Below are 18,121 nucleotides of genomic sequence, written 5' to 3'. Positions count from 1 at the left end.
AAAGATTCTGACGCACAATTGGAGAAAAAAAAATAGTGTTTTATTTATACAGGAAATTGCGTAGAAAAACCAGGAAGTGACGACAGAGGGCGGGACGTTTTTTGAATTCGTGCGGATCTGTCTGTTGACAAATCTCACATCTAAGGTATCCTTGAAGGTAGGAATGTAAATTGTATTTTTAATAATAAATGATAATGTATTATGCATTTATGAAGGATACTTGCCATAATCTGCCCGAAAGCTTAGCCAACTAGACGCCCCTGTTTAGCCTGCGCCTTCAACTGTGTTCGTAAAAATGCACCGGTCCCTATTCACAACCTGCAACGTTCAATGCTTCTGGTTGACAGAAAATACTATGTATGTATGTTTGGTTTAGGTACTACATCTTTAGATCGATTTTAACTAGAAAATAAGTCAAAAGGCCTTTATAGGTAAATTATATCTAAACTACTTGGTCAGTAAGAGCTCCGGTTAGACTAATCGTGGTTACCCAGGCAATCTGCATACAGTCAATGGGCTAATGATGTTATTATGTTTCCATACAGGTGCCTTTGTTATTGCCTGCATTCATTATATTGCACATGCAATGTCTTCAAAAATACCAAGAGGTGAGCATGAAATATTTTGAACTCTTTAACAACAACCCTCATGAACAATCACTCTGTAAATCACTAAAGATTCCTGTGATATGTCACATACATGTGCAATACTTTGATTTCCGGTGCAATACCTCATAACCATGTGCAATATTGTAATTTATTCCATAACATATTTTATTATTATATTCATCTACTACATGTGCACTCTGCTAGGCTAGTTTAACGTATTTTATTTCTCTAAAAGTACTTCTTTACATTTCTTTGTACAGATGGTATTTTTATTTGTATTTAGAATTTGGGGATTTGTGTTTAGGTTTCTAAATTTATTTTCCTTACTGTGTTGTTGTTAAGTACCAGTGTTCCATTCAAAGTAAAAAAAAAGGCTGATGTCAACTTGAAAATCCTGATTGTTTTTTTTTCCAGGGATGCAGCCACATGCAGAAATGAAGAAAGTGGGTCATAAAGGTGAAACCAAAGATACAGCAACTGCCACCCAAAAATCAGATGGCATCCTTAAACCTCAGAGAGAAAACCTGCCACGGTAGGAGATTACTTTCAGTATTACTAACCCAAAAAACTGCAGCTGTCACAAATAAGAAGAATGTGGTAAACCATGGGGGACACTCCTAACAAAACCATCTAAGCAATGTTACACAGACTTGGATTGCTTTTTAATGAGCATCATGATAATCAAAAAAGACTAATAAGTAAGATAACCTAAATATCCTATATCACATGCCACCCTGACAAAGTTAGACAAATCAGTGATCAGTGTTCAGTGCTCAGTCCAGAGAAAACATGGATCTTTCACTTTTTATCACTATGAGCATCCTTAAATGCAGTGTCACACATCATTTATTACTGCCAAGATCTTTATGCTTACTCCACATTGGTTAATTTCCATGTTTTCTATTTTATATCTTCCAGAAAAAATGTTGCTCCCAAGCCTCACAAAGGGTAAGATTGTTTTTTACTTACTGTCTGTAATGTGCTCTATACCATGTATTACTTAGTCATCCTTGTGAAAGAGGTCTTGATCTCAATGCGTTTTATCTGGTTAAACAAAGTTTAAATAAAAAAAAAAAAAATCATACATTGTATTAATAATAATAATCAAGTCCATTTAGTAGCACTTAACAAAATTGGTTTTACAAAGAAAACTGGAAACCAAAACGCCTACGATAAGATACAAAACCATAAAATATGAGTTGTTAAAAACAATGGTTGAATGAAGGAAATTAAATATGAAACACCATGAATAAAAACATTGAAATTACTGTGAAACCCTTGAAATATAAACAAGTCTTGAACAGTAATCTAAAAAAAGATGGTCATTATGTTCTGCATGCTGTAATTCAGTCTTCCTCAACTTTGTGTTGCACCTTTCCAGGATCTCCACCAGGTATGGACAACAGGCAGAGCTGAAGGAGCAAAATCAGCACTTGATCGCTACCAACGAGGAGCTGCAGAAAAACCTTGCAGACACACAGGTAAAGAAAACAGGAACAAAACAGCTCTTGTATTTTTATTCAGTACGGCACCTGGTAGAATGCATGGTAGTTTTGAGCTCTTATGGTACTGTATTTCTGTGTTTATTTTCTTAAGCCATTACCTCTTCTTCACTTAAGTTCTTATTTTAATCCAGCAAAGGGTAGCTGAGCTGGAGCTACAGAAGAGTGACCTTGAAAAGGAGAATACACAGGTACAGAAAAACCTGAAGGACTGTCATGTGCTCCTAGTGGCTTCTAAAATAGATCCAGGTAAGTTTGCATCTATCAATTTTCATGGTTTTTTTTTTGGACTCTTTTTGGTGCTTCATTAAAAATGAAAAAATGTCTTTCATTCGTAGTTTTAGGAGAAAGAGTTGGAGAAGCTGCACGACAATATGAAGATCAGAGAAAAGAAGTTAAGGTACTTACATTTTATTTCAGTTAACTTAGTGTTGGAATAAAGATTTCTTTAAATCTGCCATATAGTTCACACTTAAAATATAAGAGTATATGAATGTAAACAACACAAATAACTACACACTTAATAAAAGTATGAACATGCATTGTAAAAGTTGAGAAAAACAAAATAAAATAGTAAAAATGAACCAGACATTTACGTCATACTTAATAAGTTTGTCTATCATAATCATTTCTCTCTATAGTAAACATGATGGTAATTGTTTTTCAGGGCATCTCGGCTGACCTGCTGCATGAACTGAAAGCATTTGGAGGAATTGCATCCCAGCAACAAGCTCGGCTAGAGGTGAGTCACACTCACTGAAACTTTTTGAAATTTGCCTGTAAATTGCGATCTCTTGGAGCGTGTTTCAAATGTTCCATGTTTCAAACACTTTCAGGAAATCCAAACATCAATAACAGAACTTGCTGAAGCTCGGGGACATATGATGCAGGAGAGGGAGAACTTTTCCCTTCAGGTTGCTGAGATGGAACAAGCTCTCGAGGAAGCTGAAGCCCTCTTGTTGTAAGAGTGAAAAAAATTATTCTCAATTTAAAATGACTAAAATAAATGTGTATAATATTACAGTGTGTTTAATGTTTGTGTGACTGGATCTAAATAAAATATGTTCTTATTTCTCCATCTGTTTCATCTCTTTGTATTTCAGCATTATAACCATAGACTGTATAAAACATGAATGTAGTCTCAGTGAAGCCACCGATGGATCTCTGAAGCAGAGTTTTTAGGCCCAAAAAACAACAGAAAACACATTACATTTCAATGTTACCTTAAAGAAAACTCAATTGCATGAAACATTCTCCCTTCTCTGATTCTCATTAAATGAAATTGTGCAACACAAACAACCCAAACCATTAAAAACTAAACATTTCAGCAATAAAGTATTCTTGTTTACTTGAATAACAATATATATGTTTTAAAAACACCTATTACATGAGTTTACATTTCAGTTAATTCTTTGCACTATTTCAAACTTTTCATGACCTCTTCATCACTCTTGAATCCCCATATTTCAACGGAGATATTTTCTACCAGGGAGGTTCATGTAGGAGTTCTCAGGGCTGACCTCTGTGTTAAAAGTGCTGCTGGTGCTCAAGTTGTCAGATCCATTCCTGGCAGTGTTGAGGTCTTTTGCACGGCAGATGTTGTAGTAATAGATGAACAAGAAGAAACCTGCAATGCAAGGAGAGATAAGGTGAGGCCCCAGAGGTTCCTTTTTAAAAAAAAAATGTTTATCTCTACAAAGCAAAAATGTATGTTTCAGGTAAAGAAATCAGCAAATATTTCAACATTTTTTGTTGTAAAATGACTGAAATATGTTATCTGTAAAAAAACAACAACAACTAATCTACGTTGAAATCAATGATTGCCGTCTTACAACATTAGTAGACAACATTTAACCTCTTAAACCATCATTTTTCTCTATTTTGCCCACAAGATTAAATAATCATCAGTGTAATCAATGACAGGGACAGCTCCCTTTACACATAATATCCAAGTATTACCCAAACAAGCTTTATCCACACAACATGAGCTTTGACAGAAGTATGGTAGAATTAAATTATTCCCAAAGAAATAAGAACTTAAGAAGGTTTGTTTTCAAAAGGTTCAGGGTACCTTGCAAAGAATTGAGGACAGTAAAAGCGTAGTAGGATGGGATCAGGAGGGGTCCATAGGCAAAAAAGGCCAAACCCCATGTGACACCCAGCATAGAACAAAGTCCTAGGATGGTCACAATGCTTCTGCCAGTTTGTATGTTGCCTGCATTGGTTCCCCTGTTACAAAACAGCCAGGTCAGTATGATGACGAAGGTAGTGAAAGTGAAGAGGAAAACCACCGCGTAGTAGCCTATGTTGACAATGAAGTGGGCGTTACTGTCTGTCATCCAGCACCTTGGAATAGAAAGACAGTGTCAGTCACAAAAAGGAAAAATGGCTCCATGGAACTAGTCTGTAACAGTATGAGATCACTGTTTTGATCTTTTGAAGGAAGTAAGCAGTAATAGAGGGTAACTCTGCAGGCAGGTACATACTGACAGGGATCATGAAGTAGAATCATCTTACTAGGTAATTGAATTAAATAGTGGCAAATATGGTGCAATATGTAAAGCTAATGTGAGCAACTTTCATTTTGTGATGACCTCAGTGCTCCCTGTGGACGAAGTGCACTGGAAAAAATGCCCCTCCAAAAACAAAAACAAAAAAATTATTTCAAGGTACTTTTACCTTGAAATAAGCAAAAAAATCTACCAATCGAACAGGTAAAAATTGCTTTGTAAGATTTCTTAAAATAAGATGTAATATTTAGAAAACTGTGATCTTAAAATTAGCAGGGAAAACTTATTTTAATATTTTTACCAGTATTTTAAAGCTTAGTGTTCAGAATAAGACAGGAATGCTAATAATTAGTATTTTTTCAATCAAAAAAAGATTTTTGCACTAATCCATTTCAAATCAGCTTCTTTATTTGAGATGTATTCACCTTAGTTTGAGTATTATAGTGGCACATCTCTAGGTTTAAGACCATCTTGTACTTGAAATAAGATTACAAAGTTTAATTTGAGCATTTTGAGATATAATGTCTTTTCATAGTGAGCTGGATATACTAATATTCAGTCATGTTGTTTTTTAGGATAAGCCAGCTATGCTCAAAAGTAGGTGTTTCATTGTGTGCATGTAGTTTGAGGATGTATATTATTATCTGATTTAGAAGAAGCAGTGCCTGAAAACTGTAACCCACCCTTAAAAAAAGAACTTTTCTTTCTTTCTTTCTTTCTTTCTGTCTTTCTTTCTTTCTTTCTTTTATCATTGGAACTGTTTTCTGATAGATTCTCCAATAAAATGCATTTACTTAATCAAGTAAAGTGTTTGTCTTAAATCCAGATTATCCGTCTTCTACAAATAAGATCACAGACCTACACAGAAAGAGTCAGCTTATAAGGGAGAACAATGTCCCATTAACATAAGTGGACCAAAACATCACTTGTTGCTTTTCTTTTTTGAGACTAACTTGTCGAAACTAATGGTTAAATTCAAGAATCAATTATTATTATTATTATTATTATTATTATTATTATTATTATTATTATTATTATTATTATTATTATTATCCTCTGTTGTTTATGCTCTCTTTTTTTTTTTTACTTCCATCCTTTATCTTATTGGTGCTTCACTGTCTGTCTTTGTTCAGCATAAGTGATGGTTTACTTGCAGCAAATACTGAAGAAAACAGCAATACACACAAATTAGTTGATGAAAATATCTGTTGTTCTAGCTCAACCAACCACTGTCCAGCGATAGAGAACTAGTCACAAACTTTGAGCTAGTTCTTAATTTTTCTGTTTTTGGTAATATTACAACTGTGAGGGATGTCATCAGTTGGTAATGAATGGAGTCATGGTTTTGTTTACTCCCTAAGATACTCAACAGACATTTATTCAAATGAAAATCTTCAAGATTATTGCTCTGAGTATTTTATTCACAGACTTCAAAAATATTTGATGACTCACATGACCTGGTTTTCCTTGGGGTCATCAGAATAGATTATTGTTTCACCGTATTTTCCTTTGACGATCAGGACAATCCCGGCCACACTAGGTAGAACTGGAAATACAGCAAGAATGCAGCTCGCTTGCAGTTATCCCAAACATGACTAGGCCTAAAAGCAGAAATAATAATGTGGACTCACCCCAGCTGATGATGCAGACTTTGAGTATGTAGTGTCGGATTACAATTTTTCCTCCTGAGTACAGCTGCAGGCAGAGGTGGAAGGCCTGCACAGCAAACCAAGTGAATGAGGCTAACATGGAGTAGTGCATGACAGCAGCCATGATCACACAACCCACTGAGCTCTTTAGTCTCGCCATATAGCTGTTGATGAGGAAAGTGAAGTTTAACAGGAAGATGGACAACACGAGGTGGATGAGAATCCTTGTTGTTGTGCTGGCTTTTGTTTTCCTGTGAGGAAGGATGAATAGAGAGAATGTAGATTATTCATAAATACTTTATTGAAGTGCATTTTTTATTGGCTGCCTATAACTTTATCAACCAATCTTTATTTATATAGCACCAAATCACAGCAAATATTATCTCAAGATGCTTTACAAACATAGCAGGTATAGACCGTACTCATGTTAAATTATTAACAAAGACCCAACATCGAGACAGGATAAGATCCAGTCCCATCTTACAGGCAGGACTCAGTCTGATCTCATCTTAATCCACCATGAGCAGAGCACTTTGCAGCATTTAGCAAGTTATAGTGGCATGGACAAACTTCTTTTAACAGGCAGAAACCTCGAGTAGAACCAGACTCATGTTAGGCAGCCATCTGCCTCGATTGCTTGCTAACTTTAATAGTGCCAACAATGCACACAAAGTGAGTGAGAAGCAAAGAAAATATCACGTCAACAACCCGAAAGTCTTGAAGAGAAATCAGAAATATACATTTGCAGATGACCTGATAATTACATTACACATGACATAAAAGTAGGAGTATCTTCACTTCTTCAAATGCAACGTGTAGTGCTGTTTGGGCTTCAAAATATTTTCACAACCATACAAAGAGAGAAAAGGATCAGATTGAATGTTGTCTCTCAAAACAGCGTTTAGTTTGTACATAGAGTTGCTTCATCCTCACAATGATTCTTCTTTTCAACAGTCTCATTTCCCTACTGCAAATTTATTAAAATGACCTTGGTCACAGTGTTTTGCTGTTCTCGACAGGCTGATTTACATCAACATGTTTATACATGTTCTCCTTTTGCATGCGGTTCTCACCAGGAACTCTGACTTCCTCCCATGGCCCAAAAACATGTTAAGAGCCTTTGCTATCGCTGCCCTAACTCTCTGGACCCCTTTGAAGAAATAAAATCATGGATGGCAGACAACTTCCCTCTACTCAATGACAATAAATCAGAAAGAATTCTAATTGGCCCAGCAGCAAAATGAACCCTCATCATGCCCAACCTAGATAATTTAACAATCCCTGTCAAAACATCAGCCAGGAATCTTGGAGTCATTTTTGACCAGGAATTGTGTTTTGAGCCACAGATCAAAAAAGTTGTCCAGTCACCAACTTTAGACAGTGCAAAATGCAGCAGCCCGTCTTTTAACTGGAACAAAAAGAGTTTCCCACATCACCCCAATTTTAGCATCCCTACACTGACTCCCTGTTGTTTTTAGGATTACGATTTTAAGATACTTTAAATCACATTTAAAGCAAAACATGGGCTCGCCCCTCGATACATCTCTGAGCTCTTATCCCCCCATAAACCAGGATGCAGTCTGAGATCCTCTGGCAGTGCTCTGCTTGCTGTTCCACGGTCTAGACTAAAAACTAAAGGGGACAGGACCTTTGCTGTGGAACAGCCCGCCACAGGAAATCAGACTTGCAGAGTCAGTCCCTCATTTTATTTCACTACTTAAGAGACAATTTTATAGTATAAGTTTTTATTTTGTGAAATTATTTTAATCTTTAATATATTTTACCTCTCTGCTTTTACTGACTGTTTGCTTTTATTGCTTCTCTGCTTTTATTGTGTTTTTATTATTTTTGTGAAGCACTTTGTTACTTGTATTGAAAAGTGCTATACAAATAAAGGTATTATTATTATTATTATTATTATTATTATTATTATTATTATTATTATTATTATTTCCTCCAACTCTGACTCCTCTTACTCCCTCCCCATCTCTGATCTGTCCTTCTGTATCTTAAACCTTTATCTGTCTGGGGACCTACCCTTCCTCCCGGCAAACCACAGCGGGTATAGGCTCCAGCTGTAGGTCACCCCAAATGGGAAAGCAGTGTTGGATTAAGTATGGAAGGAAGGGTGGATGGATGGATGGATGGATGGATGGATGGATGGATGGATGGATGGATGGATGGATGGATGGATGGATGGATGGATGGATGGATGGATGGATGGATGGATGGATGGATGGATGGATGGATGGATGGATGGATGGATGGATGGATGGATGGATGTTTCACACTATTGCACTCTTTGAAACTTTTTTTATTTTTTTTCACGTATGATTTTATGATGAGAAAACTCAGCATGTATAGCTCCTTAATTTTGAATAAACACAAGGTATTTATGCCCTAATAAAAAGGATAAGTGCCCAGTGAAGAACTGGCACCCAACACCCTCACCTCAGTGCTTTTGCCTCACTAATAACTTACACAACCTACTATTTAGCTTTTGGTAACCACCAAAAGGTTCCTTCCATTATAGGCAATATATGCCTTCCAAACCAGCTAAATACAGCATAGCAGTCTGTGCAGCATGTGATAGAAGAGGTGTCTCGTTTAAAAAATAAGGTAAAATGGAATAAACAAAAATATATGTCAGGTTAAACTATTGTACTTATATTAAGGTCTTTCCAATGTACATTAAAAAAAAGTTTTAACATGAATTTTCATGAAAACAAGTAAATTATCCTCATTAAACTATGATCTTTGAGAATTAAAGAAGGCCAATGCGCTAAATATGGATTTAAATGGTCAGTAATGGAGTTAATAATGAGATTAAAACATTTTCATTGGGATTTTTTGGGGGTTTTGACACTTTTGAATCACTAAATATGCTCTGGGTCAAGTTGACCCAGGAACATATTTGTTGCCCTTAAGAAACGTAACAGGAGCGTCAAGAAATAAAAGAGACAAGTCGTGTTGTAATTACCTGAGAAGGCAGTGCATGATGAGGATAATGCTGAGGAACACGATGGACAGGCTACAGCCGATTTGCGTGATGAGGGAGAGGATTTTCAGGTCTGAACTAGTCGTGGTTTCATTTAGAGGAGTCTGCAGAAAGCAAAGTTTAACACTGTGAAGAGGTTGTCACAGGTTTGTTATCACCATGTTTTATGTCAAACTTCCCTACAGATGAAGAACTCTGGGGAAATGTTTTATACAAGGTGGCCTGAAAGGGCAATGGGACATGAGACTAAAGCATGACAATAATACAAAAAAGAAAAGGTTACATGCACCAATAAGATAGCAAAGAATGTCAAGTGGGAAAACTGGCATGTGATGTTTGTTCCATTTGTTATGGTCACACTTCCGTCATCAGTCCAGTCTGGTCGGTTTCCTTAAAGAAGAACAGAGCATGACGTTGGTGTGTTTGCGTAACGAACAACATGAAGACTTATTAACACAATGCTTAGTCAGATGACATACATTTCACCCAATTTCACGCAGAACGTATTTGGTTCAATGCTTCATTTTCATAAGGAGTTATTACAGTTAGGTAAAACCATTTTAGATCACATCTCCACTGGAAGTAGACCTGCTTAAAGATTGTGGTTTGTGGCAGAAAGCATCACTTTTACTATTAGTGAGTTTAAGGATATGACATTGTGAGGGGTGATAAGTCTGGCCATTCTCAGAGTTCTGTGAGGTCATCATCAAGGTGCAGGGTCAGGTGTGTGTGCCTGATTGCTCCTGATTTGCAGCAGGTGTGGGGAGCTTCTATATGGGCTGTTTTCGAAACGGCCTGCTACATATGCCCTCGAAAAAGTGTAACGAGCGCTGTGTATTATGGGTATTTACAGAACTAAGAAGAAGATAAATCACGGTCTTCAGCACCTAATCAACATCAAAACAAGAATCAAGTTGTTGGAAAACAGTGAAGTGTTACTTTTGTCCTTCAAAATGAAAGCACTTCCTGTCAACATCAGAAATTAAACTTACTTTAACAAAGTAAAATACCAACACAACACTGTATTTCTTATCACAATTAAACAATTCACAACAACACGAGGCAGACTGGTTTGATGCATACTGTGAAATTTTACCAAATCAGAAGTTTTGGCATACTGCATATTTTGCTCTTGTTCACATACTGCTTACTACTGAATTTTGGCCAAATCAGTATGTACTGCTAGTATAGTAGGCGGTTTCGAAAACAGCCTTGGACACTAGTTCCCGCTGCTCACTCATTAGCTCTCCCTCTGAGCTGGTCAGTGGATCGCTTGCATGTTCTCTGCATTGTTTATTTGCCTAAGCATCACAAAATATCTCCAGCATTTTGCCCCTTCTCTCTTGTTCTTACTAGAAGTTGGCCAAGTCTTTTAGTTTTTGTTTAAGGCCTCCAAAGTAGCCTCTGAGTTTGTGTTAAGGAGTTTTCCTGAGTCCCCCAAAAACTCCTGTCACTTTTTCTGCAGTGGTGGTTTACTTTTCTCCTTATCTTTGTAATGCTTTGTTTAATTAAAAGAATCTCTTTGTGTTTGCTTCCTTTATTTTTGGTTCTTCCCAAGCGGCAACCTCCGGTCTCAAACTATGAAGCCCATGCAGAAGTGTTATAAACTGCAATTCATCGAGAATCCGCTTGAGGCTAGCTGCAGAAACACCGGAAACCACATAGACGCCAATTTAGCTAATTTCTCTATCGGCACACACTGTACGGGGGGTGAATTTTTTTTTTAACGCAACAGTTTAGAAGATATTAAGGTTACGAGTTTTTGCCCAAATAAGGACATGACTGACTTGACTCCCGGACGGGAACACATAGCTGTTGGCTAGGAGGCTCAAATTCCTCCTCTTTACGTCACACTCTGCCTGGTTGAGTTTCGCATTTACAATATGGCTGCCACCGTAAATTGGCTTCAAAACAGCGCTCAGGAACAGATGGGTGACGTCACGGATACTACGTCCATATTTTATACAGTCTATGATTCTTCCCTATCCATTTGATCGCTTGTGATGTTAATGGTTATTCCAATTGGGAGAACTTGCAGAACTCCCCATGGTCTGCATCCCACTCCCCTACATCCTGACAGACATTTTATAATTGGTACCTGTTATTCTATTTAACCACTTTTATCTGAGTACAGTACAAACCCCAACTTAGTTCTGATTTTCAAAACAGCCAGGCTCAGTCTAATTCAACATGCTGCGGCAACATTTTTGTATTTCACAAGGTTAATGACGTAAAATGATAGAGACCAAGCAGGCACCATCATTTTAAGGAAGTATAAACCTAATACTAAATCTAAACCATAATGATGCATTTTTAGCCATATCTTATATCAACTTCAAAGTAGTTATTGGACAAAAGAAAAAAATACCTTCACCGCTCCAAGACCGGCAAGATGGGATTCCTTCCTGTTAAAGAAAGGCACTGAATTTTATTTAAAGTATTATTACGTCATTTGAATAGAACACAACCTCAAAGAAGAGCATTAAATATATTTTTCTTTAACCATTTTTTTTAACTTACATATTCCATGTTCCGAAAATTGAGCTGTATTTTGTCCGTGAGATTACAGATGGGCACTCCCATTTCGACAGCAACCACCTCATTACCTAATAAAGTGCTGTTCTTCTCATCCTCAAACATGACACAACAGAAGCATGATGACATGATTAAATATGTAAGATATACGTGACTGTATACTTTCAATAAAGGTGATACTGAGATGTTTTTCATACCTTAGCCAGATCATATATTCTGACCATAGCTGCAAAAGGCACACTGATGTTCGATGTGATGGCTTGTTCAAACGCTTGTTTTGTCACAACAACAGATCTGGGGAACTGAGCGAGAGAATCTCTGTTTTCTATGATCTGCAGGGTGAGAGAATAACAAGTGTATCAGACTCCTGAACACGGCAGTTTTACTGAAGTTTAGAAAAAAATCATCCAACATTTGACTTTAACTGTGTTCAATTACAATCCAGGGAATAACTCAATATTCAACAAGCAGCTTAGAAAACTAAAATGTATGGACAGAAGTTTATGATCTTGAATAATTTGTGTAATACATTGAAACTAAGGGCTGCACAGGTAACGGGTAATACATTGAAACTAAGGGCTGCACAGGTAACGGGTAATACATTGAAACTTAGGGATGCACAGTGGTGCAGTGGGTAGCGCTGTTGCCTCACAGCTAGAAGGTTCCTGGTTTGAAGTCCCGGCCAGGCAGGTGCCTTTCTGTGTGGAGTTTGCATGCTCTCCCCAGGGGTGCATCTCGCTCGGCTGGAAGTGAAGCTTTCGGCAGAGCGTCTGCCCCCTGGTGGCTGGCTGCAGTATAGGTAAAAAAATCCGTCTCCCCCATTAATTTGAATGGGGGAGCAGTCAAACTTTAAAAAATAAATACACATCGTACGAATGTTTCTCACATCCGTTTCTCACACTGTAGGGCAGAGCTCGTTACAGTGGCTTCGCAGGCTCTGGCTGCACAATGGCTGCGCCCAGGAGCGGGATTTTTTGGCTTCAGAACTGTACAACGGGAAAAGGCGGAGCAACGCTGTCCATTTTTATTTACAGTCTATGGTTCTCCCCGTGCATGCATGGGTTCTCTCTGGGTACTCCGGCTTCCTTCCACAGTCCAAAAACATGTTCACCAGGTTGATTGATCACTCTAAATTGCCCGTAGGTGTGAGTGTGTGTGAACGGTTGTGAGTCTCTCTGTGTTAGTCCTGTGATAGGTTGGCGACCTGTCCAGGGCGTACCCTGCCTTTTGCCCGAAGCCAGCTGGGATAGGCTCCAGCCCCCTGTGAACCCTAACGGGATAAGCGGTCAAGATAATGGATCGATACATTGAAACTAAGAAGTCTGGGGTGCCGTTGGCCTAGTGGTCTAAGTGTGTGCCCCCATATACAGGCCATAGTCCTTGTTGCTGGGGTAAACTTACAGTTTAGTTTTATTTTACAGTTTGACGCATGTTCCATCTATTATAATGGAGGAGGCGTCGCTCTGCAGTACTCCGCCGAAACACTTGTAGGTATAGTCTCAATTAAAGTCGGGTCGCCTGTTTCCGGTCCTGCTAAGTTTTTTTGAGGTTTTCTTTCATAGCAAAGGATAGTCTTGTGTCAGATTCCCACCTTTTGCTGCATGGCATCCCCACTTTTTCTTCCCTACGTCTCTTTCCCCTCTCCCATCCCTCAAAAAATATTCTTAAAATAAATGTGGAACTCAAAAAGTGATTTCCAAACTAGTGACTGGATTATGTAAGAGTGAGGGAATGGTGAGCAGGGTGTTGTAGTAGATTGGAACACGGATAGGGTGAGCAGGACCCGGACGCAAAACAGAGGGTCTTATCTCACCCCGAGGGGATTCTTTTTTGGAGTCTGATTTGAGCTGCACCTCTTGCTATTGTTTGACCAATCAGAATCAAGGACTTAACAAAGTCATGTCATTAATACCCTGAACATTTAGACAGACTATCAATCTCACAGTTACATTTAGCATGTGGTTGTAATAGTCATCAGAACTCCAAAAATAGACTTTCTTATAATGGGAAGTTACTCTGTTTTTCTGTTGATATAACGTGTTAATGAAGCCTTAATTGAAGTACTGCACTCACACTTATGTTGTCATTCAGGGGTGCATAGGCAAAGGACACTTCTTCAAGGTCTTCAGGTTCTGTTTTTCTCAATAAGATCCCTGTGACTCCTTCTCCAAAGTTCAGTACAGCTGAGGAAGTATTGATGAAAGTGGCGAGGTCCCCCATTTTCTCCATGACATTACTGTTGACCAAAGAATATGCTTCTCAGATCTTAAGTATCATACATGCAGGCATATGTAGTTTAGTTATATAATTCAGTTCCATAATTTGTCAAAACATACAAAAAGTAGAGATTTGCCTCAAGTTTCCTATAAAATTCTTCACAATTTATTTGATAAATGGATGGAGCATATCTTACACAGCTGCAGCAGTGTCAAGATCTTCTCCAGCACTTTCAAATTTAAAACCCAAGTGATGGAGTTCATCAGGATCAAGTTCGTCTTCAGGATTTTTGATTGGATTGTTACAGTTGAAACAGTTTTTTTTTGTTCCTGTTATGTTGATGATGTATCTGTCAGTGACCTGTGGATCTGAAAGGACGAGGCATCATGTTTTATCCAGACACTTTCAGTTGATCGTCAAAATAATCGAAGTTTGAAGAGCCGCAGGGGCAAAATTCAACTAACCCGTTTCCTTGCAGAGGTTTTCGTCAAAAGGTGCTTGATCACAAATGTCCTTTAACTCCAGACACCTAATCTGACAGGATCCTGTTGGTGGAAGTCAGTATTTGGTCTCCATACAAGAAGAAATTTAAGCCATGCAGGACAAATCTACTGAGGTTTACCACTTCATTCAGTAAAATCATTATTACCAATTTCTGCAAAATGTTTCATCCAAAGTTGAAATGATTATTGCTTATTTTATACAGGGTGGTAAAAGTACAGTTGTTCAGTTTGTTCTGAATTACAATTTAAAATTGTATCTATTTATTTATTTATTTATGTATCAATTTATTTTGCAACTGTCCAAACATGGGTTACGAATTGCTTTGCAAGAATAAAAGTGATGGTGATTGTGCTCTGATGAAAACGTTGAGTGCTCTCATTAGGTTAGGTTAGGTTAGGTTACTTTATAATATTAGGTTAGGTTATCGTCAGGGAAGCCTGCACGCTCTACCTCCCCCTACTTCCCTACTGTAGGAGAGAAGAGAGAGAAAATGAAAAGAGGAGTCTGCAGGGAGGTTTTAGTAATCAGACAGGGAATGCAGAGCAAGGGAAAAAGAGTCTATTTCCACTAGAGTTCACTCCTGCCGGGTAAGCCTGAATGCCCTTCCTCCTCCTCTTCCCAGGGAGGGAGAAAGGAGAGAAGAAAGAAAAAACAAAAAGAAGAGTCTGGAGAGAGATTGTCAGAGGAAAAGGAATGGCTGAGGCAGGACAAGAAACCTGTTTAGGCTGGAGCTCGCCCCTGTGGTTGTTATTTTAGAAAATTGAAAAAGCAGCTCTAAATGTTTTAGTTATTTCCTGATTATATAACTTTAATTTGATGGTAAAGAAATTGCTTACCTGTGGTAGATTGACAGAAGACACATGTTGAACCTGGAGAACAAAGTTTTATTCTAACAAATACAAAACTTTTTATGCTCATATCTTTGATATTTTTCTAGTATGCGTTTTCAAAAAACATCATACGAGAACATCAAACATGCCAAAATACAGCCTTGATATACCACCTTTGAGGTCAGACAGTTTTTGTGTGCAGTGTTCCCCCTGCAGGACAGTCAGACGAACTTCCCTCTTGATGTGCCTTTTTTCTACATACAGTAGAAAAGCACCATCCCTTGTTTTCATTTCAGGCCACAAATTTTTCCATTTTCCTATTCATTCAAAAACAGAAACAAATGATTGATTCTTGTGTTGTTGAAAAATTTGTATCAATAAAATAAAAAAACAGTGTTGTGGGATGTACTCACGTTGTCCTGTTGTGTTTTTTTGCAGAAATATTATGCAGCCATTTTCCCCTGAGAGATAAAAATGCATTTTTTTCTTTCACATATCAGTGTCATATTTTTGGATACTGCAGCAGCTTTTTGTATTAAATTCAACATCCAAAGTGCCTTACAAAATGATTTAACCCATTTGGACATTTCCTATTTTATTGCACTACAATCTCAAATTCAATCTGGTCATTTCAGTGGGGTTAACACTTATATAAGGCACTGACATGAGAATTATAACCGTAAAATAGGGATTAATATAATGTATGTGTATGAATCTTATGTGCTTTGGCAACAACATGTCTTTGTTCATGCCAATAAAACAAATTGAATTGAATTGCATTGATTACATAATGTTCAATTGATTCTCAAGGAGTATCACCTGGGCATTTAAGAGGCTAAAATGCAGTAAAGCTAAAATCCCTGCATCCACTGAGAAAGAAGTGCATTTAGCACAGGTCTACATAGAGGTTACAAGTCAAGCTACATAAAAACAAAACTTTTGTTTGGGTGAAGCCATTAAGTAAAAGTAGAAGTATTTTGAACACAAATGGTACTAAAAAGTTACTAACGTATATATAACCCCCAAAAAAGTACTGATGAAACAAGGTGGAAATACATTTCATGAATCAAAAATAACTGTTTTTGACTCACCGTGTTTCAGGTGATTTTCATTTTTGATGACACCGTTGAAGTTATCAACCACAACAAAATATTTGTTTCCTTTCTGCAAATCTTTTTTGAAGTTTTTCCTCTCTCCTTGGGCTAAATCATGGTTAGCATTTCAGAAAAAGAAAACACATTATTAAAACCATTCAAGTTATGAACCATGGGGGATCTTTACAGTTCTTTGTATTTGTGCTCAAGGAAATTCAATATCTGGAGAGTGGTGCATACAGAAACTATTCTAATATTTAGATATGAAATTAAGGTGCAATAGAAGTGTCTACTTACAAATCCACAGAAGGCCCAAGAAGAAAACCAAAGTCATCCAGTTCATGTTTTGTTGATGACAAGAAGAGTCAGTCAGGGTGGAACACGGTTTTAGTTTTAAACTCCAACCTTTTACATCTCTGGTTGAAGAAACCTCAAAGTTTGGATCAGCAGCTCTAGAATACAGCCACTGAACCTTTCGCAGAGAGGAAAGTGTCAAACTCATTTTGCATAGCTGCCTGATGCACACCCTTTGATTTGCAAATCGAATTTGTACAGTTCCACCAAATGCCCCAAGAAACAGAACCTATATCTGCTATGCAAAATAAAGAACATGTAAGCCATTATTCTTTGCAAAACATGCAGGTGATGGTGTGACACCATGATTTTGCTTGGATGAAAGTGTGGTTGGTATGTAAAACAGCTTATTAGGCTTGCAAAGATGGAAACTTTGACAAAAACAAACCAGAGGATACAGGGATTAGGTCCGATTATACTTTCCACACTTCTATTTCACCATTTAAAGAAAATGTTAAAAATCATAATATAATATACAAGGAGAAAATCCAAATATGGATAATAATAAATTATTTTTGCATGGTCACCTGTGAATGGTAATTGCAGCATACAAATACTTTTACCTCCTCAAATAAAATCCACAGTTCTTAAACCAATGACACCTGACTTTCAGATGTTGAAGTTCTCATTGGGTCTTAGAAAATGTTTTACATCAAACAATAAAACTGTAAACATTGTATTGTTAGCTTTCTTAATTAAAGAACGCAGGGGTATTTCCACAGGAGTTTAGATGAATTGGAAGGTTACTGAGGGGATAGGTAGTAAGTATAAAGAGTACATTAAGGTATAGATGTGAATAGGTGTGTATGGGTGGGTATAGGTGGATATAGGTGGGTATAGGTGAGTATAGGTGGGTATAGGAGGTGTATGAACCTATGTGTTTTTGTTTTGTTTTTCTGGGGGATTTAGAGTGCAAGTCTGAGTGCAAGTCCAAACTCCGGAGCATAAGATGACGTTAATGCACCATTAAGCTGGATGCAAACTGCGGTAAAACATGAAAAAAGAAGAGGAAGAATGTAGTATCAACATGCTTTTCTTTGTGTGTCCAGAGAGGGCAGCCTTGTGATTATATCACATCAGTTCCACCTGAATTTATACGAAGTATTTGGGCTTGAGTGGAGTTTGAGTTTGAAAGGGATTTCGAGGAGGAATGATGGGATGGGAGAATGATACAGGGCTCTCTTAGTATTTCTGAAAGAAGCAGGTTGACATCTTGTGATATAATTTATTTATTTATTTACATATTTATTTGGGTTATTCGTTCATTTAATTATTTATTTTGTAATTTTGTATTATTATCATTATTTGTATTATTATGAT

At 37.4% G+C, this 18,121-nt stretch overlaps 2 protein-coding genes across 3 annotated transcripts; one reads left to right on the top strand and one right to left on the bottom strand.

Annotated features, from left to right (window-relative positions):
• The first annotated feature begins 47 nt into the window (after positions 1–47).
• On the top strand, positions 48–3,131 carry knstrn (kinetochore localized astrin (SPAG5) binding protein). Of its 2 annotated transcripts, none has more exons than XM_034699788.1 (9): positions 48–157; positions 546–608; positions 1,023–1,140; positions 1,527–1,556; positions 1,990–2,089; positions 2,245–2,359; positions 2,449–2,510; positions 2,778–2,852; positions 2,947–3,131. In XM_034699788.1, exons 2-9 carry the CDS (start codon positions 587–589, stop codon positions 3,073–3,075), a joined length of 651 nt encoding a protein of 216 aa, XP_034555679.1. In that variant the 5' UTR covers positions 48–157; positions 546–586; the 3' UTR covers positions 3,076–3,131. The 2 variants fall into 2 exon arrangements, with proteins under 2 accessions (XP_034555679.1, XP_034555680.1); XM_034699789.1 differs by having other exon boundaries at positions 101–145.
• LOC117824322 (adhesion G-protein coupled receptor G5-like) lies at positions 2,043–16,843 on the bottom strand. Its single transcript, XM_034699783.1, has 17 exons — positions 16,745–16,843; positions 16,445–16,555; positions 15,767–15,814; positions 15,527–15,670; positions 15,360–15,392; positions 14,484–14,564; positions 14,216–14,387; positions 13,876–14,038; positions 12,000–12,134; positions 11,788–11,898; positions 11,636–11,672; positions 9,557–9,657; positions 9,250–9,371; positions 6,252–6,520; positions 6,073–6,166; positions 4,182–4,456; positions 2,043–3,737 (listed from the first exon to the last, which is right to left on the bottom strand). Exons 1-17 carry the CDS (start codon positions 16,788–16,790, stop codon positions 3,577–3,579), a joined length of 2,103 nt encoding a protein of 700 aa, XP_034555674.1. The 5' UTR covers positions 16,791–16,843; the 3' UTR covers positions 2,043–3,576.
• Positions 16,844–18,121: the final 1,278 nt, after the last annotated feature.

This window comes from Notolabrus celidotus, chromosome 13 (assembly GCF_009762535.1).
Source record: "Notolabrus celidotus isolate fNotCel1 chromosome 13, fNotCel1.pri, whole genome shotgun sequence".
Taxonomy (NCBI): Eukaryota; Metazoa; Chordata; class Actinopteri; order Labriformes; family Labridae; genus Notolabrus; species Notolabrus celidotus.
This window is presented reverse-complemented; position numbering and strand designations above follow the sequence as displayed.